Source organism: Halyomorpha halys, unplaced genomic scaffold (assembly GCF_000696795.3).
Source record: "Halyomorpha halys isolate HHAL.00 unplaced genomic scaffold, Hhal_1.1 Scaffold356.1, whole genome shotgun sequence".
Classification (NCBI taxonomy): Eukaryota; Metazoa; Arthropoda; class Insecta; order Hemiptera; family Pentatomidae; genus Halyomorpha; species Halyomorpha halys.
The window spans coordinates 382618-406676 of NW_027111799.1; the positions used below are offsets into that span (position 1 = coordinate 382618).

The 24059-nt window shown below is 30.6% G+C and overlaps 2 protein-coding genes across 6 annotated transcripts in view; one reads left to right on the top strand and one right to left on the bottom strand.

The window, feature by feature from the left end:
* LOC106681671 (putative gamma-glutamylcyclotransferase CG2811) overlaps nucleotides 1–3769 on the bottom strand; it is a 6968-nt gene extending 3199 nt beyond the window's left edge. The window contains exons 1-3 of one of the 4 annotated variants that reach the window (XR_010844030.1): nucleotides 3198–3768; nucleotides 2846–3118; nucleotides 2586–2710 (exon numbers count right to left, since the gene is read on the bottom strand). Coding sequence is in view for 3 of the 4 variants with exons in the window: in XM_014422117.3 (XP_014277603.1) it covers nucleotides 2699–2710; nucleotides 2846–3118; nucleotides 3198–3386 (474 nt within the window). In the remaining variant the exon portion in view is untranslated. Of the gene's footprint in view, nucleotides 1–2166; nucleotides 2711–2845; nucleotides 3119–3197 lie in introns of those variants that run through there. The other 3 variants (XM_014422117.3, XM_014422116.3, XM_014422118.3) reach the window with 3 other exon arrangements.
* Nucleotides 3770–11618: 7849 nt separating this feature from the next.
* The window catches only part of LOC106681669 (YEATS domain containing 2 homolog D12), a 21554-nt gene continuing 9113 nt past the window's right edge, over nucleotides 11619–24059 (top strand). For both annotated transcript variants that reach the window (XM_014422112.3, XM_014422114.3), the window contains exons 1-7: nucleotides 11619–11883; nucleotides 11990–12171; nucleotides 12323–12639; nucleotides 15649–15825; nucleotides 15903–16048; nucleotides 18072–19494; nucleotides 21494–21674. In XM_014422112.3, coding sequence (XP_014277598.1) covers nucleotides 11808–11883; nucleotides 11990–12171; nucleotides 12323–12639; nucleotides 15649–15825; nucleotides 15903–16048; nucleotides 18072–19494; nucleotides 21494–21674 — 2502 coding nt within the window. In that variant the 5' untranslated portion in view covers nucleotides 11619–11807. The remainder of the gene's footprint in view (nucleotides 11884–11989; nucleotides 12172–12322; nucleotides 12640–15648; nucleotides 15826–15902; nucleotides 16049–18071; nucleotides 19495–21493; nucleotides 21675–24059) is intronic.

The window sequence follows — 24059 nt, forward strand, 5'->3', positions numbered from 1 at the left end:
CTAAATATGATAAGGTGAAAACTTATATAAAAATGAACAAAGAAAATTAAAATTGAAAATGGAAATAATTACAAATAAAAAAGAAATATAAAAAATACAGTGCAAACTAAAAGAGAGAAAATAAGTGGAAGTAAGCACAAGAATAAGCTTAAGGCAAAGTGAAGAACCAACAGGATAGAGGAGTGAGGGAATTGGAGGGAATGACAGATATATTACATTTGAAAGTAAAATAAAATAAAATAATGCAGAGGTAAAGATAATATTACGAAATTTAAGAAAATATTAAATATATGCAAACACCACATGATAATATACATAATAAGGGGAAGAAATTGTAAAAAAATATATTTAATAAAAATAGATAAAATATTATATTTATTGTATCTATTTATTTTAATTTACTTATGGGGGTGACTGTAGCAGTGTGGCAACACGCCTGTCTACCAACCCAAAGATTGTGAGTTCGAGCCCTGGCCCCAGCCAGGTTTATTTCAAGCATAAAAATTATACAAAACTCACAGCCTCCCCCGGGCATTTGTGAGACCAGTTAGCCAGTGCGTGTCACTCACAAAAAAAGGTGTGGGAGTGTATTTCCTTAGTACATCACGCAAGGCCTTGGACCTCCAAGGTCTGTCGTGCCAATAATAATCATAATAATAATTTTAATTTACTTTGTTCATTTTTATATACATTTTCACCTCATCATATTTAGTTTACTTTTATTTTGTGTTATATATTCTCTTACTTTATTACATTATTTTAATTCATGTATCTTTTTCAGCCCTGATGAAGCCTGGCAAAGTGGGGTGAAATGTTGGCTCATAATAGTTTGATTGCTATTAGAGTTTTTTACCACATCCATACCGTCTTCCTTTTATTTATTTCACATGTTTAATCAATGATCTTCCAGTTTATAAAAATTGTTCAGATAACAAGCGTTACAGGACAATGTGACCCTAGACAAATTACTTCATTCTATCTGATACGATTTGATATGATCTGGTTTTGAATTTTTTTTTATATACCATTTTTTTATTTACTTACAAATTCAGATGTATTAAGTCTAGTTAGTTAAGGTAGACTTTTCAGTTTACTATTTAATTGCAGAAAAAAAAATTATGTTAAAGGATAATTTTTTTCTGGTACAATCGCACCCATAAAATCATTATTTATAAAAAAGTATGTCTTAAATAGGATAAGCTGACCTAAACCTAACATTTCAAAATTAACAAAAAACCTCTGCATTCTCCATTTTTATATGAACAGATGTTTTTTTTAATAATTCAGTAATGTCTTCTATCCTGAAGTACATCAGCTTATTTTCACCATACTTATTACCCTTCTTACACTCATACCCAATAATTAAAAAAAAACAGTATAAGGCTGAAGTTCTATATCACAGCGGAATTGCAAATTTTTTTGGGAGAAGATACTGCTGATTTTTAGAACATGTTACTTAAAAATACATTTTAGATATCTTTAAAAAAAAATAATAAAGTTGTGCCTGTGTTGTGCAGTGATTCATATTTATACAACTATAGACACCAACTTCCACAGAAAAGGATATGTATTTTGAGCAAGCAGAAGTCTACAGCTGTGGTTCAGTTAAAGCAGTAATATCAATAATGTAGGTTATATTCTACAATAATTGAACATTGTTGTTAATTTAGTACAAGTCCACCTTTCATGTTAGAGCAGTGTTTGGGAACTTTGTTGTTTCTGCTGTAAAACCATTGGGGAGCGCGGTAGCACAATGGTAAGGCACTACTAACTCTAAGGACACAGGTTCATCTGGCTGTAGCAAATTATTATCTGTTACATTTTAGCCATGAGTCAAACCTGTGGGTTATGGAGCTCTCTTGGTGTCTACCAAGCTCGTAAAGTGGGTACCATTAATTGGGGAGAAATCTCGCACTTGAGCGTGATCTTCAAAAAATCGCCTCCTTGTATAACCGTTGTTCTAAAAACAGTGCTTCTTCCCATGACCCTTCATGTGTTGTAGAGGTTCAAATTAGTATTATTATAAAACCATTGTCTTTTACACAAGTAAATATTTTTTAAAAAAATGTATGCATTTTGATGAGTTAATTGCTGATGAGGATTAATATGATTTAGTTATTAAGATTATTATGATTGGGATTTGTGGTCAGGAATAAAGAACACTGCTGAGTGTTACTTACTTTATTGTGCCAATGTTTTAGGTTTTTTTCTGTTAATACAAGGCAATCCACAGCAAAGGTGATGTTTGCCTATGCATATTAACTGACCTCTATGGGACATTACTACCATCATATCCATACCAAAATATATAAGCTGATTTGATAGCAATAGTCAATATTAAGCAACACATAAAATTGAGAAATAAAAGGAAAAATATATATATGTATATAAATAAATCAAATTAGTTATATATATATATTCGTATATATCTGTTTTCTTAAGGTTATCCAATATTTCCAGAATATGAGGGATGTTAACATTTAATAAAGCTGCCATATGGTATGGCAATCTACTGTCTATCAAAGGCCTGTAGTCTCCCAGTATGTGTTTAACAATTAATGGTACATTACACTGTCTACATGTACCTGACAGTAAGTATTCTGGGGTTAGTTGAGTGTGTCGTTTCTGTTTTAGTCCTCATTTATATCCTCTCCTTTTTTGATAATATCCGAACATCCTTACATTCCTCTGTCTTGTCTTAAAATTCAGGCTGAAACGTTAGCACAAAAAACAAGTCACTTTTTTAATGTTCATCACTCTTGACCAAAACCTCAGAACATCTCATATAAAATGTATTGTTTTGTTTTTAGTAATCAAAACAAACATTTTCTAAAAAAATATTTACCAATATTTCAGATCTGAAGTCATAGGAAGGATCTCTTAAATACCTTTCAGCATATGGTAGGTTATGGGATCCTTTGTTACTATAAGAAACAAGCATTTCTTTCAATAGAAGTTCATCTTTGAATCTTTTTATGAAGTAGGTCCAGCAGTCTAATTCTACAGTGTTCATTTTAATCGGTATCACAGATCTTTCATAGAAATTTGGACAGTCCTCAAGAATGTCTAAATTCGATAACATCTTTTCGTCAATATCATAAATTTCTCCTATAACATTCTGTATAAAGCAATCTTAGCTTAGACATGTACTCAATAATTAAAAAATATTTTCTTTTAATAGAAAATAAATAACTTACATTTCCCACACCAGCCTTGTCTAAAAGAAATGGTACATTATACCTAGTACCAATTATCAATGGGTACTTCTGCAGAGTTGTACCTTCACCCAAATATTTTGAATTACCATTGTTTGTGTCACTCAACCAATTATGATTAGGTTCATTTCTCTTCAGTGTACCATAAACAAATACTTTGAACCTACTCATGGCTAGTTAAGATTAAAAAAAACTAAAATTTATGGGAAAAGAATGACAAGAAATTACTCAAGCACATGAGACATCTGTCAATCATTGCCTATTTTCAATGGAGGGAAAAAATTATGTAATAAAAAAAAAAGAGAGATAAGACATTGACGACACTAAAAACAATGATTTATTGAAAATAATTATAAATTTCCTGAATCGTTTAGACGAAAGCCATAACTTGCCTATTAAAATAAGATTTTATAAAAAAAAAACGAATAATTGAGACATCACTTCTATTAATTAAAATCAAAGAGATTTTTTTAAGGAGAACATTCTCTAATGAACTAGTTAAGACAGCTATCGAAGTTGTGATTCGTCACAATCACTAAACTTTCAGAGCCAAGAGGCCTGTTCCAATAACAATCCCTCTGACTACGGAGCATGCGCAGTACAGGATTTGGAAGGGAAAAGCACCTACTACACATGCTCCGGACTGTGAAGTGGTTGTTGGAACAGACCTAATATTTCAACTTGAAGACTGTAACCGATATAATTATAACAGTTTTATAAAATAGTATCAATCATTACGAGATGTATATTCCACTAAAAGACTTTCTCAATATAAATTACAGTATAAAATACAATTGCCAAAAATTAATACACAAATAGAAGTCAGTAAAATGCATTGCCTCATTCAATGATTCAAAGACTGTTCATCTCATATTGCTGAATTATATGCCGTATTATACATTAGTTAATTAACAGAACATAATATTGTAGGAGTCCATTGTTATCACTAAATAATAATATAAGCAAAAATATCAGCACTCTCCAATAAAAACCATTATTAAGCATTAAAAGAAAATAAACAAATAACATTTAAGAGGATTAAGGGTCACGCAGGGAGCTGACCAGATGACGAGACAGTCGATAAAATGGCTAAATTAGCCATTAAAACAGATCAGCCGGTAGACACTTTTCTTACAGCGATTATCATAAAATGATTAAACTAGATTAGATAGAAAACTGGAAAAAACAATTTAGGGAGAACGCCACCGGGCAGTTGATTAATTAATTGAGATATATTTTATCATTTCACTCGCAAACCGTGGTTCTCACAAGGTACATAATTATGCCACAAGGGATTCAAAGGGAGAAGATTCAGTAAAGTATACATAATATATTTCATGTATTATATATATATGAAGTACTAATGTTATTTTTTTACTGAAGGGTATGAAAAAAAAAATGAAACAATGTATTTAAACCGAATCAATAGAACTTTAAAATATACTTAAGAATAAAAAATATTATTAACTTCAAAGGTTCGGAAAATTCTTTAATTAATTAAAACACGGAGAGCACAAGTATTCATATGTTAGCAATTCTAAAATAATGCAAACTGAAAACAAACGTGTGGATGCAGCACAAGCTCCCTTTGATTTGTGTTCAAAAATCCACATGCTAAGGGTTGGCCGCAAATTCAGGCCAACTTATACCAGCCGATCCAAATAACCCATCTACACACTTGCACATGCTTCAATTGGGCTAAGCTGTGCAAGTATTGCAATATAATAACTAAATAATAGTGTGAAGTTGTTGATGATTGTTGCTTAAAGGCGTAAAACCCTCTGGTTATCAACGCCTATGGCATAATAAAATTTTTAAAAAAATGATAAAAATAAAAATAAATAAATAAAAAAAAAATCAAAATCAAAGAGGAGTTAATAATTTATTAAGAAGGCGATGTGCTTTTAAAAATTCAAATACTAGTGTAATTTTAGCTTCCTCATCTGTGAGAGCTACTGATAAATTTGTAGTCAGTCCTATCCTGTTTATTATTGGTAAATAGTGAGTGCATTCTTCAAAAATATGTCTAATCGTAAGAATGGACTGACAATATTTGCACGTTGGAGGTGGCAGTTTTCTAATCAGGTGAGAGTGCGTGAAGAGAGTATGACCTATTCTCAAGCGTGCCAGAGCAGCCTGCTCCCTACGGCTGTTGCGGTAGGATGTTGACCATGGTTTTACTGGTCGTTTTATTTCTTTTGATTTACTCGGAGAGCTTTCATCCCACTTGGCCTGCCATTTTTCTAATATTTGTAATTTAAGGGATGTACTGAGTTCTGAAGGGGAAAGAACAGCGGTGCCTTGGCTACGGAGCGTGAGTGCATCTCTGGCAGCTTTGTCCGCGAGCTCGTTACCTACAATGCCAATGTGGCTTGAAGCCCATACGATAATAATTGATTTACCTTGTGATTATTTTAGAAGAAAAGATTGAATTCTTATAATGAGTGGATGTTCGGGGTACATGTTTTTTAAACTTTTTAGAGAGCTCAACGAATCTGAGATTATTACAATAGTCTTCTGAATTATTGAAAAGCAAAAATGGAGGGCTGATGCTATCGCGTGGAGTTCGGCGGTATATATTGAGCATAACATATGTAATTTAAACTTGTGGGTTGAATCGTGAGTGACGAAAGATAAGGCGGTCGAGCTTTCGGATTTGGAACCATCAGTGTATATTAAAAAATAATCCGGAATATTTTCTAGAAGACGCAACAACCGTTCTTTATACTTGACAGATGTGGTCTTATTTTTGTGCATAAGGGACAGATGTAGCATTGTTACAGGTTGTTTTAGAGTCCAAGGTGGGTTTTGATTTTCAGGCTTCATTATCGGAATCGTTTTAAGTGTAGAGATATTCAAAGTAATTCTTTCTACCTGAGGGAGTGTTGGGTTTCGTTTCTGCCGAAAAGCTATGCAGAATTTAGATCGATAAATATATTTGTAAGTCGGATGATTTGTTTGTTCAAATAATTTGGAAACATAATTAATAGCTACTTTTTGTCTTCTAAATGATAGCGGAGGTAGGCCTGCTTCAGAGCAAATGCTGAAAATGGGACTGGTCCTGAATGCACCGGTAGCAAGCCGGATACCCGGATGATGTACTGAATAGAGCTTGGCAAGAGTTCGGCGAAGTGCAGAGCCATAGACAAAAGAACCATAATCTAGCTTGGAACAGACTAGTGTAGTATAAAGTTTTAACATGGTAGACCGATCCGAACCCCGCGATGTACCGCTAAGAAACCGGAGTATATTTAATTTTTTTTGTCGCGGCTGACCTTAATGATGTAATATGCGGTTTCCAACTTAATTTATGATCAAATATAAGGCCTAGAAATTTGTGATGATTTCTGTGAGGAATTGGTAAATTTCTTATATGTAGTAAGGGAGAGATAGGCGTATCTCTTTTTCGACTAAAGTGAAGACATGCAGTTTTTTTCTGTGGAAATTTGTAAGCCAATAGATGTAGACCAGTGATTAATTCTGTCGATGGCTTCTTGCAATTTATTTTTAATAGTATCAACGTTCTCCGACCTGCAAAGAATGGCTAAGTCATCAGCAAACAGTAAAGATTTGACGCCTCTTGGTAAATTGAGCTCTAGATCATTTATGACAAGTGAGAATAAGGTGGGGCTAAGAACACAACCCTGAGGGACACCATTGTGCTGTTTATGATTTTGTGATAGATCACGGCCAACTTGAACCTTAAAATGACGGTTAGAGCGAAATTGTTTTATAAAGCGATACATTTGTCCACTGATTCCCACAGACGTTAATTTTTGAAGGATGGCTGTATGGCTTATACTATCGAATGCCTTCATCATATCAAAGAATACTGCAATCGCTTGTTGACCGTCCATACATGCATATTGGACTTCGGTCTCTAAAGTAACTAAATGATCTAATGTAGATGTTCCTTTGCGAAATCCAGGCTGAAAAGCTTGAATTAGGCCAGTATTTTCTATTACCCACACCAGTCTTTTGTTTACCATCCGTTCTATGATTTTACTTGGGCAACTAGTCAGAAAAATAGGGCGGTAACTATTAGGTAATCGTTTATCTTTCCCATGTTTCAATATTGGAATTACCACCGAATCTCGCCAGGTAATTGGGAACTCTCCAACGGACCATATGCAGTTATAGAAATCGAGGAGCCAATTAAGGGTGTTACGTGGAAGGTTTTTTATCATATAGTGAATGTTATCCCGACCGGGTGAAGACCCTTTAACGGCATTTAAAATATTTTCGAGTTCCCACAGCGTAAATAGAAGGTTATATTGTAAAACCGTATTATAACTGTCATTCTGAAATTCAATGTCTTCCGAATTAGCATTGTTATAATGATTTATAGGATTATAAATTTTGGATAAAAAATTTGTAAATTCATTAGAAACGGATTCTGGATTATCCGATAATTGACCATTAACTAATATGGTGTACCGGGAGTAGGACGGATTTTTTACGATTTTACGAACTTTATTCCATACATCAACTGATGTTGTTGACGCTGTAATAGAACTTATATATTTTCTCCAGGATTCAGTCTTACATTGATTGAACGTTTGTCTGCATATAGCTCACTGTTTTTATACTCAATCAAATTTTGGATTGTTATACATTTTCGATTTTTTTTTAAAGCTTTGCGGTGGTCTTTAAGAGCTCTTTTACACGTTTCATTGAGCCATGGAACCGGTGGTCTTTTTGGCATTCCTTTAGTTATTGGTATTGATGCGTTAGCTGCTTGTATGATTGTGTTTGTAATTGCTTCGCATCCGTCTTGAATACTCAATTCGCTTGGAGTAATGGGAGCTGGAGAAGCCAAGGACGAAAAGAGAGACCAATCAGCCCTATCTAATATCCAGCTGGGTTTCGTCCGAAATGAAGGATTTTTATTTAAAAGTTTTATAAGGATTGGAAAATTATCACTTCCGTAAAGATCCGGCAGAACGTTCCATAAAAAAAAAAAAAGGGATACATTTTTAAAACTATTGTTATCTTAACTTGACATTATTTTATTATTTGAAGATAGGCTGATATTGTCGGGAGCATCCTTCATTCTGTCTCTTTTCTTCCGTTTTGAATTAGGACTGGGTGGATCAGTTTCATTCATATCGAAGTTATGATTTTAATTAATAGATGAGAAAGAATATAATAAACGCAAAGAAATTTTATAGACAGTGGAAATAAAAGATTCAATATAAATGTCTTATAAGGACTTATATGATATAAAATCTATGTAATTATGATGTTTGTTAATATTTAAGAAATTTAGATATAAATAAAACAGAAGAAATTAATAAAACATTATTTTTGCTTATCTGACTGAAGTCCGATCTGACAGGAAGCTTCACTCTCTTCTAGGAACCGAATTTACACAGAACAATAGCACTATTGTTATCCGAGATCACAAGAGGCTCAAGGATGAAAGGCTTGGGAAAAATGTAATTTTATCTTGTTTTGTTTTTTAGCCCTGATGAAGAACAGAAATTCAGGTCGAAACGTCGGCACAAATAAACAAGTTTTACTTATTAGTGTACCATAACTGACTGGATCCCCCCGATGATCTTCTCTTTATACCAATATATGGTCTACTTTAAACACCTCATTATGTTTGTGTGTAAGTGTGTGTATATTTTTATATATAAATCTATATAAATATAAACTAATCCATATAAGAGTTAATAATAAAAAGGTTGAAAATATGCAAATAAAGTAACTAAATTAAAAAACTAAAATATAAAGTTAGACAAGACAAAAAAAGGTCTTTGATTTTTCAGCTGTTTCAATTTCTCATGCCTGAAACATATTAAATAATTTTAGTAAAATCCATCTATTCCTTCAGGTTTCCTCACCAAACGACTTTTTTTAATAAAACGTTAAATAATATGTTATTTTACACTTCTATAACTGATTTTTTACTTTATCTGTTTCATTGAATAAGGCATAAATATTTTATATATATTATAAATGTATGCTTTTCCTTAAGATTAAATTATCACATAATTTGGAAATATATTTTAATGAAAATGAGAGTAGCAGTAACTCTTTATTGTCCATAATTTACAATTTCAATAAATTCCCATAAAAATTTTTAGTACATATAATTTCATTAGTTAAGAGTTACAATACTTTTTTTTTTTTTTATATCATAACATTTCGACAAAAAATAAAATTATGTGGGCCAATGAATGTAAATACAATTACAAATATACAATTTTTTACTTATCAAAAAAAGTTTGTATCAAAAAGTTTTACGGATAATTGAGGTGAAATTTAGAAAATTAAATCATGCCATAACAAGGCGACAAGGAAAAATGTATAGATATACATTTAATAACACTAACTATAGAAATGAAAAAAAAAAACACATTTCAAAAAGCAGCTAGGTATAAAAAAAATAAAATATTTAAACGCTTGCATGTATTGATAAAATACAAAGGATAAGGAAGTGAATTATGACATTTCAATCAATCATACTATTCAATAGGCATTTAAAAGAAAAGTGTTAACAATTAGCAAGCAACAACTAGAAATATCTTTTGTTTTTGTATAAAAAAGCAAATAACTCTTAACACTCTAAAGTTATATTAATATATCGTTGTCATGGATAGCATTCTGCAAATTTCATCTTGTTCTATATACCTCTCAAGTCTTTAATTAATTTATGTATATATTTATACATACCATTTTTCTCAGCTCAATTTGTTAAACTTACACCTTTACACTATATGATTCTATATTTTTTTTAGAAAGGGCCATTCTTAGCTCAGTTGATTGGGCGCAGTCTTACCATTCTGAGATCTATTGGCGGTACCGGTTCGAATCCGGCCTGGGCGTGGACTTTCTTCATTGAGTGGCGGTCCCAATAAAAAGCAAAAATTTTCTAACCATGGTTAGGCGGTATATAGGACTCCAATGAGGGTGGGAATCTTGGCCGAAAAAAAAATCTTTTTTAGAAAGTTGCCCAATTTTCGCTCAATATATGGAATATTTACTTTTTAATTAGTCCAGACCTACGGTACCTGGAAGGTTTTGGAGAAGTTCTGAAGAATGCATTCAATTATAGTTTTCAGGGTACTGGTCACGAATTTGAACTTTGTGAAATCGAATTTTTTTTTTTTTAGATATAAATAAAAATCTCAATAATTAACCTTTTATCGTTTTTCACCCTCATAGAATGAAAATCTTCCATTTTTTGAGCAGCATTGATCTTCACTCAATTAAACGAGAGTAAATCCTTCGAGGTTTTTTTGTCCAGGACATCGCTTAGAAGTAAACTTAGTCTAATGAGGTTCCCTTTAATGAAGGGAAGAAAGGGATTTAAAATTTACTTAATGTTTTTAGGGATGCTGATTACGAATTTCGTGTTTGTAACTTCAATAGTTTTCTGTCGTGACTTCATTTGACAGGTTGACGAATTATGTCTCATAGATTCGATCCGCGTTAATTTCAATACGAAGTGACTAAAAAAAAAAAATCAGAATCAAAGGTATTTTTAATTGTAGATATTTTTTCCTTCTTCAATGCACACAGCAATATATGTTTCTCAAGTTATAAGAAAAAAAATAATAATAAATATTCATTTTTCTTGTTGTTTACACTTCAGGAAAAGAATTTGAGGTCAAAAAATTGAAATTGGTAATTTTTACCCTAAAATAAAAAATAAATGAGCTAATTTTTTAAGACTTCTCCAAGACTTTTGGGATTCCTTTCTGGTTCTCATTTAACTAAAGACGGTTGCTCCAAAATCATGCTCCAAACAAAAAAAAAAAATAATTGAGGTCGTCTTAGGCCTGACAGAAGTGAAATGAAATAATACATTAAAATTTTATTAATGATGCTCATGTGTTCCCTTTCATAGCATAAGGTAGAAAATATAACAGCCATTTGCTAAGTCAATTCTAGCAGGAAAATGTTTTATTTTGTAATAGAAGGGTATGACGACAGGAGTTTATTCAATCGGACCGGCACTACCGAGATAGTCTCATTAAAGCTCCTACTCTCATATTACAATATAAAATTGTTAGTTCTAGAATTAACTAGCATTATTCTCCTTCCTACCACTACCATTTCATCTAGTGTAACGAAATCACTTTACCTCCTTAAAAATGTTTTTTCTCGAGTTTTAGAACTTTGGTAAAAAAATTTTAATTAAAAAATGTAAAGAATTTGATTAATTTACTGTTGGGTTGATGTTGCTTAAAAAATTCGAGGTTTTCATGTTATGAGTGGAAAATCTAATAAAAAAAAAATCAATTATTTGAAATTCTTAGTGCTGGGAAAAATTGGAGATCACAATCATGAAATTCGTACTTAGCACCCCAAAAATAAATATGAGAAAATTTTAGCTCTTCTCTAAACTTCCAATTGAGATCTCTCTCTCTTGTAACCAAAACCTAACAGTACCTCTATGGTTCATTGAGGGTTCCGTGGGTTCTATTGTTTGTTGGGTTGTAGGTTTACATTCATGATTTAAATAAAGAAGTTTGTTTGCTTGTAGAGTTAGTTACATCTACAAAAAGTGTACTTGAAAAATGTTCTAAAAGCATTCCAAAACATGGTAATTTCTGAAGAGCTGGAGCGTTTCTATAAACAATGCATTCTAACATTTCGGAATGTGATACTGAACTCGAAATACCGTCGAAAAAGATAAAATTGTCTCCAGTTCCTGGTTAGTTCTCATTTGTATTGTATTATCTCTCATTTCTTTAATAATATATTGCGTATGTTATACTTTTATTGAATGATTGGTCGAATGACAAGGAATTTTGTTTTAGAACACAGTAAAACTAAAGAAAAAATTCTTTCTAAAGTTTTACAAAAAGAAATACAACAAGAAATAAATTTAAGAAAAGATGATTTAGAATTAATTGAGAGGAATATTTTTCTTGTGAGACAAAAACTCACCCAATTGAAGCAAGTGCTATCTTCTGAGTATTATCGGCAGAAAAGTGTTAAAGTAAGTTGTTAAGTAACTATGAACTATAAAGGACATTAAATAATTTTAAGTTAAAATACCAAAATTAATCTGTTTTAACTAATACATACATATTGTACCTTTGAACTGTTTGTTAAGCTTCAATATTATTAGTGTTTGAAATACTTTACAGGGATGTTTGCAGTACCCTCCTCATCCTGCTGTAAAAGATACATTCATAGGAAAATGTCCAGCAGGAAGTGAAAATTACAGTTCAATTACTTCTACCTCAAATGAGGAAAAATCTGTGGAATCTCATGCTATTGTTAAAAAAGAATTTGAACCTGCACAAGGGGTTTCTAATGATGATGGTGTCATAGCTCCTTCTGCTGAAATAAAGAAGTTATTGGAACACGACAAGCTTCCTTGTTACATTCCACCAAATGTTACTGATGACAATGTTGTCAAACCTACTGAACCTAGGGGTATAGATTCTAAAATAGAAATCAGGTGATTTTTTTAAAAGTTATTTTTACATTTATTGTTCTATTTTAGTTACTTTATGCCATATGTTGCATCCTCCTGTTTACTTCTTTGCTTATTTTATTTATAACTAGCAGACCTGGCCATGCTTTTCAATTGCTAGATTTAGGGATGTATTTATATTTATATAGTTCGATATAAATTTATATATTTTGTTATTAACGGGTTGGATTAATGATGGAATTAATTGCTTATTTTATATATATTAAGTTCATGGCGGTTAATAACATTATAAAATAAAAATATTTGGTAAAAAAATAGAAATAACTTCAACACGACTCAACAAATCTAATCCAAACTTAGGAGTGATTGAGGGCTCTATAAACTGCACCAAAGGACACAAACCGGATCTAACTAGTCAAATAAGAACTGGAGATATAAAATAAAACATTTGAAACTAATATTTTGCCCTTATAAGGGTGTTCAATTTAAATTTTGCTAATGTAGGTTAAAAGATCAGACATTCAACTTTACAACGGTTGTATTGATGTTGGAATTTGTTAAAATATAGAGAGAGGGGTTATATACGATTTATATGAACAATGGTCAACAGAAGTTTAAAAAATCCATATGAATCAAGGTGAAAATTTTCTAATTTTTAATTTCTTTGAAAAACAGTATTTAAAGGTTTCTGACAACACTATAAACAAATATTTGTTTTTTCATAAAAAAATTTATTTTTTTACCTACTTGATTGAAATCCTCATTATGTTTTTGTGAATAAAAAAAAATCTAATCGAATTAGTAATATTATTTACTTATATCTTCAGAAAGAATCAAATTAATTGATATCCTTGAAAAAATGTATGCTTTTTCAGCTGCTTGCAAAAAATGCCTACTTTTGTAATTTTTTTTTTTACTATTAAAATCGGAATATCCTTCCTGGGAAAGTCCTGAACATTTAGCAAAAAGCCTCATTACAATGAGATGAATGTTATGACCACATTAAATTAGAAAAAAACAGATATTAGTTTTTACATATTAGATTTCTAGGCAGAGTAAGTAATATTACTGAATTTTAAGTATTTTGTTTATGAATTGCTGAAAATTACCCGCCATCTTCCACAACTTAAGTTCAGAGATGCTAATTAACATCTGGAATTGATTTTTTTCCCTTCTTGTTCTTTAGAAATTGAGGGTTGAAAAAAAAATGATCATAAAAACAATTTATTTTTCTAAGGTTATGAAGTCCAAATACAATTTAGTTTCAACAACCCTATTCATATCAAAGTGGAGTCTTTCAGGCTATGGAGGTTTATTAGATTATTGAAGATTAAGTGAAAATGTGTAACTAGAATAATCTAGAATATTACTGTAATAAGTAATATATGTGAAAAGCATTTCCTACTAAAGAGTATTCACCTTTAAAAACTATCCTTTCACTGATAATGATAATGGTCCAAGTGCGGTCAAAAAGCAACTCAAATTGTATAAAAACTATTTGCTAAGAGCGAATGATTTGGTCCACACAGGGTTTCATTAGGGCTAAAAAAAAAGGTGAAATAAATGTGCTAACTGTATAAGAGAATAATATTACATAAAATTAAAATATATATATTGAAAGTTCCTAAAATTTAAATTTCTTACAATAATGCTATTTTGAAAGTTACCAAAATTAATCTTTTTTGTATTAATAAACACACACATAAAAAATGTATGATTATTTTGATTTTAGGTGTTTGTACCTGTGGAGTTAAAAACACTCATAAGAAAATGAACTAAATTGATTAAATGTTTAGCAGTTTTAAGGTTAAAAACACTCTCCAATGATAAGTCAGCCTTGTCAGCAGCGATATAAAAATTAACAAATTAAATTAAAGGAAATAAAAAATAAGATGTAGAGCAATAAGTAAAATTTATAGCTAAGAGATTAAGATTATGCACTATAGTGATTCAACTATATGTCTTCTTTACTGCATATGCGGAATATTTGGGACTTAAATACTTTTTGTTTATATTAGTCTACTTTTTTGGTTTCCACTAATATTAATTTGTAAAATTAATTTAACAGTCAAGTTATTAGTTCGATGTATGTTATTATTATTGGAGGACGATAGTCCAGGTGGCAGTCAATAAAGGTATCAAGATAGTAAAAGAAAACCATTTATTCTTAACCAACATTTTGGCCCACTTTGCAGGGCTTCGTCAGTGCTAAATGAGAAAACAAGATACAAACATTTTAGAATTAACAGAGCATTAAAAATAAAAAAAACATTTCAAAACAATTGTTAAGTTTATAAACTATATAGAACAACTAAAAATAATAAAATATTAATAATAACAATATGAGGAAATGTATGTAGACTGGAGAAAAGTTGCTTATAAATATAACCAGATGTGATATAAGGTCTCAATATAGATCTAGACACATAAATTGTTGAAGACTACTCATTAAAGCTAGTTTAAAATATGGTAAAGAGGAAGATGTATAAGGTACAACAGTTAAGTGAAGTAGATATGGTATAGATAATTATATATAGTAATACGTAAATGGGAATATTAAGAAATGGGATAAAAATGAACAATAATCACAATAACCTGGTAAGAATGAAGTTCTGCTGTCAACTAAGAAGAAAAACAGGGGTAGCAGGTAGAGGAAGGATCTATACTTCCTGGGTGGGAACAGATTTTTTATAATATATAGATAGGAAACTGGCAAGAGTCTCTAATCTCATATTTAAAATTCCAGTTTGCCCAGAGGGAGAAATGCTTTATTCATTCATGCTGCCCAAATACGTCGGGTTGCTACATGCTGCATACTAATAAATATGCGGACTTATATAAATTACATATTTTTACATGATATAATAAAAAAGAAACAAAACATTTTTTTTTTAAAATAAAAAATCTGTCTCCACTTAGGAAGTATACTATCTACTTCATAAGGTCAACTGTCTTCTTCCAATATGTTATTATTATGTTTTAATTGTCATATAAATTTTTTATTTATAACATAAAAACATTTTTTTTTTTAAGAATAATTGTTGGAAACGTATCAAAATGGCTCGCCCCTTTAGAATCATCAGATGCAACTCACAAGTGGACAGTGTATGCCAAACTAGCCCAAAATGATCTTGATATTTCATTATTTGTCAAAAAAGTTGTTTTTTTCCTACATAAAAGCTATCGTCCTAATGACATCATTGAGATTAAGTAAGATATTTTATTTATTGATAATTTTTTTTTTTATTTTTAATTTTAGTGTTTTATAAATTTATTTTTATTTTCAGATATCCTCCTTTTAAACTGACACGTAGAGGATGGGGAGAATTTCCATTAAAAGCCCAATTTCATTTCAAATCTCCCGATAATCCTCCAATAGATTTAATGCATCATCTAAAATTAGATCATATTCATACTGGATTTGAAACGTTTGGTATGTGTTATTTATTTAATTTATTTTTTATATCTGTTCTTCTATTTAACAAACAGGAAGTAAGGACAGATTTGCAGTTTTGAATAATAATCTGTTATAAATTCTTTTTAAAGATAGCTGGAAAAAAAGCTACCAATTATTATTTTTTTACTTTTATTTTTGTTTTCTGAAGATATACGACCAGTTAGGTCACCAAGTAAAAGTTAATTATTTTATTTATTAATTGTTTTGACAAAATTGACAATTGTTTTTGCTAATTTATTATATATTACTTATATTTGTATTAGAATTAAATCTGTACCGCTACAACCCATAAAGGGTCAGGGGTGCGGAATTTTTAAGGAAGTACTCTTACTAGACCAACAATTGTGCAAGGAGGTAATTTGATCAGAATCACTCTTGACCCCCTGAGTTTTACTCAATTAAGGGTACCCACTTTATAAGGCTGGGTGGTTCATGGCTACAGTGAAAAAGATAATTATCTGCCACAGTCAAATTTTAACCCTGATCCTTGGAGTTAGTAGCTCAGTGCCTTACCACTGAGCTAACTGCTCCACTTATATATACATGTATTTTTATACAATTATGTCTACATGTATTTTATATTTAAAGTTTTAATAGTTTAAATGATATTGTCAATTGGTTTATTGGTGTGGTCTTAACTCCTGAATGTGGTGGATGGTAGTTGTAGGTAGTAGTGATAGGGCTGACTGAATTGATTTTTTTTGTTTATTTTTGATAGTTGCACATCCTTCTTTTTAACATGCTATTGGTGCAGTTAAATATTTTTACCTCTATACCAGAAATGGCGAGGTAGGGGTAATAAAAAAAAATATCACAATAAATATGAAAAGTTAAATTAAATGGAACTTAGTGAGAGATTTCAGACGTAAAAAGTTCTAAGAAAAAAATTAGGAGGTGATAAAAGATTTGTAATTTAAAAATACGTTTAATGTAGTTTTTAATATTTTATTTTTAATCATCATCCCAACCCATCCTAACACTGTCCTAAGCACGTATGCCAATGACACAAGTCTTCAATCAATGAATAATGACTCTTCCATTATATTCAAAACTCTCCAATCCCACATTATCACCCTTGAAGAATGGTGACAAAACTGAAGAATTAAATTAAATTGCAACAAATCCCACTTACTCCCCTTTATTCTTCGTCATAAACACTATCCACTGTATAGACTTTCTGCCATACTAGGTATTAGGACGACATTTGGACAAACGACTGGCTTGGAATCCTCGTAGAAGACTGAAAAGAAAGGAAACTGCTCGTCGATTCCGACTATTACACATTTACTAGACAAACGGTCTAAACTTCTAACTAATTACAAGACTCATTTATTTAAATGTATTAAGGCCTGTCTGTACTTACGGAGTTGAGCTTTGGGTCTCCACTAAGCCATCGAATTCCTCTCATATTCAATTTTTACTGCCAAAAATCCTTTATAAAATCATTAATGCTCCTTACTTTATCACAAATCAAGTCATCCACCAGGACCTATAATGTTCCAAAAGTTGTAGATTTGGCCGGAATCACATACCAATCCTTCCATGATAAACTTCCCAACCAGACAAACTCACTTGTTTCTAACCTGGCTTCTCCTTCATTACCTGATAATCCTCCTAAGAGTTTGAAAAGAAGATAGCCTCAAGATCTTCTCCTCTAGCAATGTTATTGAAGTTCTATCAATGGGTAGATTCTCCACATGTCTGTATCATGTCCTTGTATAACTTATATTAAATTAACTTGTATATATTCACAATATAGTTAATATCAATAAATAAAAAAATGTTTAGTCATAAATGTTGTATAAGAAAATAATAATAAAAAAGTTAGTTGTGACATATTTTTCAGAAATAATAGGCTTCTTATTTTACGGAATAGATTTTAGGAGTTTACATAACGTTGTTAGACTTGAGACATCATAACCAAAATATTTTTAAAAAATGAGTATAATGTGAAACTTTGAATGTTTAGAAATTTTTAAATTATTATTTATAATTACAGGAGCGGAAACATCATTGACCGTTTGGGTGCATCCTCCTGCGGGAAATGGGATTCCTAAGGGTACAAGTAAACCCACAGAAGAAATAAGTATTAAAACTGAAAATGTAACTAATATTAATGAATATCAGATTGTGAACAAACCCAACAGTAACGAGCAGAACATTTTTGGCAACTCGGATGCAATAAGTGATATTTCTCTTAATGCTACCATTGACTCATTTGAAAAAGATATAAGTGCAGGAGCTTTTAGTTTTCCAGAACATTCTTGTGATTCTGAATCTATCAGTAGCTTGTTTGATGAAATTAAACATGAAGGATTGCAATCATTTTCTTCTCTATTAACGTCTTTTCAAGGTAACGAAGTTCAGGTTCATCAAAATTTTATCAAAGAAAACTATTCAGAAGAAGCAGAACTTTATTCTGGTAAAAATAAGATCATCGAAAATCAAGTGAAGAATGAAGAAATATTTTTTTCAAATCAAAATTTTCCAGAACTAAATTCAGATGGAACCGAAATCGTGGAAGTCAAACAACCAAAAATTGAGGAAAATTTTTCTGAAATTAATTTTAACGAGTTTGAAAGAGAAGGATTGTTTGTTGATGAATGTGCAGTCGTAGCTGAAGAAATAGTTATAGATTGTGATGATTGTGATAGTGGAATAGCAGAAAATAAAAAAACAAGTCTACATGAGCCTATTGATACCAAAGATAACCAGCAAACATGTGAGAGTCGTATTCCAAGTTCCTTATCCAATTCAATAGGATTTAATTCGAGCATTTCTTCCGAAGCATGTAACTTTGATTCGATTATAAAACACGAAAATGATAACTTAACAACTGAAATATCATCAGATAAAATTGTTAAAAAAGCTGAAAGGAGTGATACAGAGACTGAAAAATGTAAAGTTATAAAAAACATAAAATCATTGATTTTAAAAGATCAAAAATTGAACAAAATTACTCCCAAAAATTCTATCGAAGTAATTAATGGCATTACATCTAATAGTACAAGAAAAGTACAAAAAAATACTGAAAAGAAATCAATGATAATAACTTTGCAGAAAGAGAATGGAGAGATAATTTTAAGGAAAGAGGCTAAGGTACAAAAATTTAAAGACAGCTCACCTAAGAAAGGTCTGGTCCCTATAGAAAAGAAACCTATTTTGATAAATAATAAATCTTTAGTTAATGCGAATCTGATTACTATAAAAAACAATAGCTTAATAGTTGATCTTAAAAAGCAATTGCCTCTAAAGCTACCTAGTCAACCAACGAATGAGAAAAAAAATGTTCTCCCTGCTTCTAAAATCATTGCTGTGGATGGTAATAGCTCTGTTCAGAAAAAATCTCTTCCTGGGATTAGCATTTTGAAGAAAGTGAAAAGTGTGAATAAGGAGGCTCCATATGAAGGCATGAGTAACTGGTAAGTTTTATATTTTTAAGTTTGAATTTTAATTTATTTAAAATACAGTCTGCAAATGTATGCTAGTAAGGAATTTTGTATGATTCAAAAAAAGGAAGGGATTCTCTGTTACTTTTGTGTTTCAATTTTCATTAACTGGAAAAACTGTTTTTGACAGTTGAAATAATGAAAGAGCCTTGTTTGAGAGGTTATTCATTATAACTTGTATAATTACTGAGGCATTTTTAAACTTCATTATATATACCTTAATTTTATAACCGACATTAGAAATGCTGTTTGGCGGGAAGATAGGTTAAAGTTAGATCAAGCCCATAAATCCAAAGTAACTACAAATGCTTGGTAAATAAAGAAAGTAACAAACTTTGTTAACTAAATGCTAAAGTTTACTGGAGTGGCAAACATGGCTGACGTCGGACGGTTATTACCTTTGATTTAATTTGTTTTCATTACAAAAAAGAATCAATTTAAACATGGGCTAAATGAAAGGAAACTGTAATATTGGCCAAGTAGTTGGTAGATGATAAAAGTTTAAAAAAATAGATAACCTGTGAACTCAAGTTCTAGATTTTTTTTATCACATACTTGTTAATTTAACTTATAGTATATTTCTATTAATGTATATTTGTGCTGTGTTAAATAAATAAAAATATATTGATAAAGTTGATTACCAAGTTTTTCAACAATGCATTCAAACATAATTGATAGAATTTACACTAAAACGGCAGCCAATTAAAAGTTTCTTATATCTCAGCCATTTATGAAAATAGAAGAAAATAATAAATGATAATAATATTTTATGATTTATATGATTAGTTTTAAGGGGAATATGAATGGATTAGGAAACTAGTCTATTTTTCTAGGTTAAAATCAATATTAGATATTTAATAATTTTCTTATTTTTACAAATACACACTTTTATCATATAACCTACCTTCACCGGGTTAGGATTGTCTTCAATATATTATAGTGTAGAATATATTTTATCTTTTACTTGCATCATTTTGATTTGTGTGTTTTAATTAGTTATCATTTTTAATTAGATCTTGTGAAAGGAAAGGTACTCTTCCTTGTTTTAATTATTTATTCTATACCATTAATAAACAATATCAACGTTTTGGGGTTGTCATCCCATCATCAGGTATCTAATTAAACGTCTATTTAAAATTATATTTTGTTTTCTCCTTATTAGTCTTATATTGTTTATTATAACATATCGTTGTCACTAATATACAATTTTTAATAATTAAAAAACAAACATATTCTAAATTAGGAGATATGAAAAACCAGATATAAAAAGTAAATAATTAAAACAAGGAAGAGTAACTTTTCATTCACAAGATCTAAAATTATATGTTCCAGTAGAAGATATTATGTATCATGTTTTATTAAGATTATTGGGAAAAAATTACATTTTAATTTATATAACTATTAGGGTCGAATCATAAATAACTTTCGTTTTTTATCAGACATTTATTATGGGCTCATTAAATAACAAAATTATATTAATTTATTATGTATTCACCACTATTATCTATTACCTTCTCCCATCTTCTTGACAGTTAATCAATTCTTTCCTTTTAAAATGTTGGTTTGGACTGGAAGAAGTTTTCAAAAGCCTGCATAACTTGCTCTTCAAAATTGAAGGTTTACCATTCAAAAACCCTCCATTTAAAAGATAAAAAAAAAAAAAATAGTTGAACATAACATGTATCACACAAAACAGTTGACAAAAGACTAAACGAAACCTCATCTATGTAGTGAAAACAAAAACTTGTTGTGAGGGCAACTCATAGTGGGTAGATATGAACAATAGATTTTACTTATCTGCATTGGAAGTTACTTCTGACTCGACCGAAAGTATAGCTTTCACTTGTATCAATTTAAATTTTATGTTTTAATTATTTGTCATGTTTTATTAATATTAATGGGGAAGGAGAAATTATATTTTAAGTTACATAACTATATAATTCAGGATTAATTAATATACTTTTAATTTTAGTGATTTAGTTGAGCAGTGCCCTGTTCAGAATACTGAAATAGCTGTAAATTGGCTGATGAAAAGGTTTCCGCTCGTTGATACCAAATCTAGTATTGCTAGCTTTCATACTAGGCATCCATATTGTGCTAAAGACAGAAATACATTTCTTGAATGGCCTTTTGCTAAACAGCGAGCTGCTGAAGTAAGTATTAATTTACTTTAAATGATTCATAAAAACAAATATTTCACTAATCCTATCTTAAATATTAAGTATTAATGGCATTAATACTACAAGAGCTCGGTAGAAAAAAAAATTCAGTTATTTCATCCCAATTTCCAAATACTTTAACGAAAACTATGTATAATTACTAGTCAAAATTTATGAGTCTGCCAAGTATAGTTAGGGGGAATAAAGAATGGCTGGTTTCAAAAGATAAAAAAAAAATGATGTTCTTTTAGGTTTTCTTATATTGTTGATAATTTTAAAGATATAGAACTCCGAAGAAAATGCATGCATGTAGGTCTGTTAATGCCATAATATATAATTACCTTGTAAATAATTGTAAATAGTATTTGAGTTTTATTAGTATTTAATTTAGTTACATTTATTTTTATTTGTATTGTTTTATTTAGATTTAGTTATTTGAAAAGAAAAATGTGTAGTTATATTTGTTTGTAATAATGAGTAATAGAGACAGTTGCTAGGGGTGATAATTGTTGCTAAGAAGCGTCACCTAGCAACGGACCGACCATCTTAGTTTTTTGAGCAGTTCCGACTAATTAGTGGCTGTGGTAGCGTCTAAGCAGCCCTGTCTGCCCTTATAATTTAATAGTTTGGACATTTTTAGTGAGTTAGTGAGTCATTACAGTTCGAATCCAGATCTTTTCTGTGTTTCCACTTTATTAAGAGCAGTTCCGGCTAATTAGTGGCCCTGGTAGCGTCACTAGCAGCCCTGTCTGCGTTTGGTTGATATTATTTTATTTGACATTTTTTGAGTGTACTCGTCGTCATAAAAGTTCGGAACCAGACCACTTCTGTTTTTCGATTTTAATATGAATTCCAATTAATTAAGTAATTAGTGGCCAACCCCTGAACCCAAGAAACGTGTGTAACCAGCCCTGTCTGCGTTCATTTTGTCGGCTCGCCTAATACAATAGGACTGTTGGATATTTGAACCATCAATGAGCCACTACACCAACTCTGGACCATTGCAGCGATTTATTTAGCAACAAGAGCTGCGACCTATCTCGGCAGCACTCTTCCTCGGATCTATCGGAGTGGAGCAAACGTTTCGTCGAGCAGTATTTATTTTATATATTTATTTCTTTTTCTGTGTAAATTAGTTTTATTGTAATTTTCATAATTTATCGAACTATTTTATTTTTATCTGAAAGGCCTTTTTATTTTTACTTGTATATTTTGTTTATTTTAGTTTTTAGTTTTCAAATGTTTAAATTGAACCAAATAAATGTTTAATCCGAGCCAGTTTGTTTTTTGTTCATTTTAAAGCCTTCCAACAAAAAGATATAGTCGATTTGAGGTGACTTTAACAGCTTCATTATTCATTATTCATTACATTCATTTAACTATTAGTCTATTGGTCCTTTTTGCTAACCCTAAGACAGACCAATGGAATTACTTTTATATAACTTTTATACCTTTATATCGAACCTTTTTGACTATCTAATGAAATTTAAAACAAACAACCAATCTATAGAGGAAGCCTAATTTTCTAGGATTCTATCAGAGCCTAGAAGCCTATATCTTAGTGACACATACCGGTCATAGTCCGCTATATAATGTAGGCCGGTTTCCGGGGCCTGTCCACATAAGTGACAGGTTTTATCCTGAACTATTCCACAAGTGTTAAGATGTCTTTTAAGTCTGCAATGACCTGTAAGAACTAATATTAGCAATTAGAGTTAATTTCTATTTAGTATCTTTCTTGAAGTTATTAGTATCTTCTTGAAGTTATTAGTATCTTTCTTGTAGTTATTAGTATCTTTCTTGTAATTATTAGTATCTTTCTTTTAGTTATTAGTACCTGTCTCAGTCATATACATTCCCTCCACTCCTGCTATCTTCCATGTCCAGTCAAGAACTTCTTTTTGCTGATGCCTTTTAGAAATGGTTCTGGCACCATAGAAGGGTGCTAGCGAGCTGGTCAGCTTTCTCATTACTGGTGATTCCCTTCTGAATAATCAGTTGTACCCCTACAACTTAAGTTCTTAAGGTTTTTTTTGTTAAAACTTTATTCTTTTTCTTTTCAGGAATTTATAGCATTTATTTTACTTTTTTATAGTTTATATCATTCCAACAACGTTTCAGGCTCTTCTGTCCATTTTTAATTTATAAAAATATTCACAGTCTACTGTTTTACAATTAATATTTAATAACATTCAATCAACAAATTTTAATAATAAAAAAAATATTAGACATTTACATACAAATAATTTAATATTTAGCTTTAATTATATTATTTCAAACATTTTTTGAGACCAGGTAATATTTATCAATAAATCAATTTAATATCCAAAACAGTCTCAACACTATTTATTTATTTGTCCAACGTTTCGGCCCTTCTAG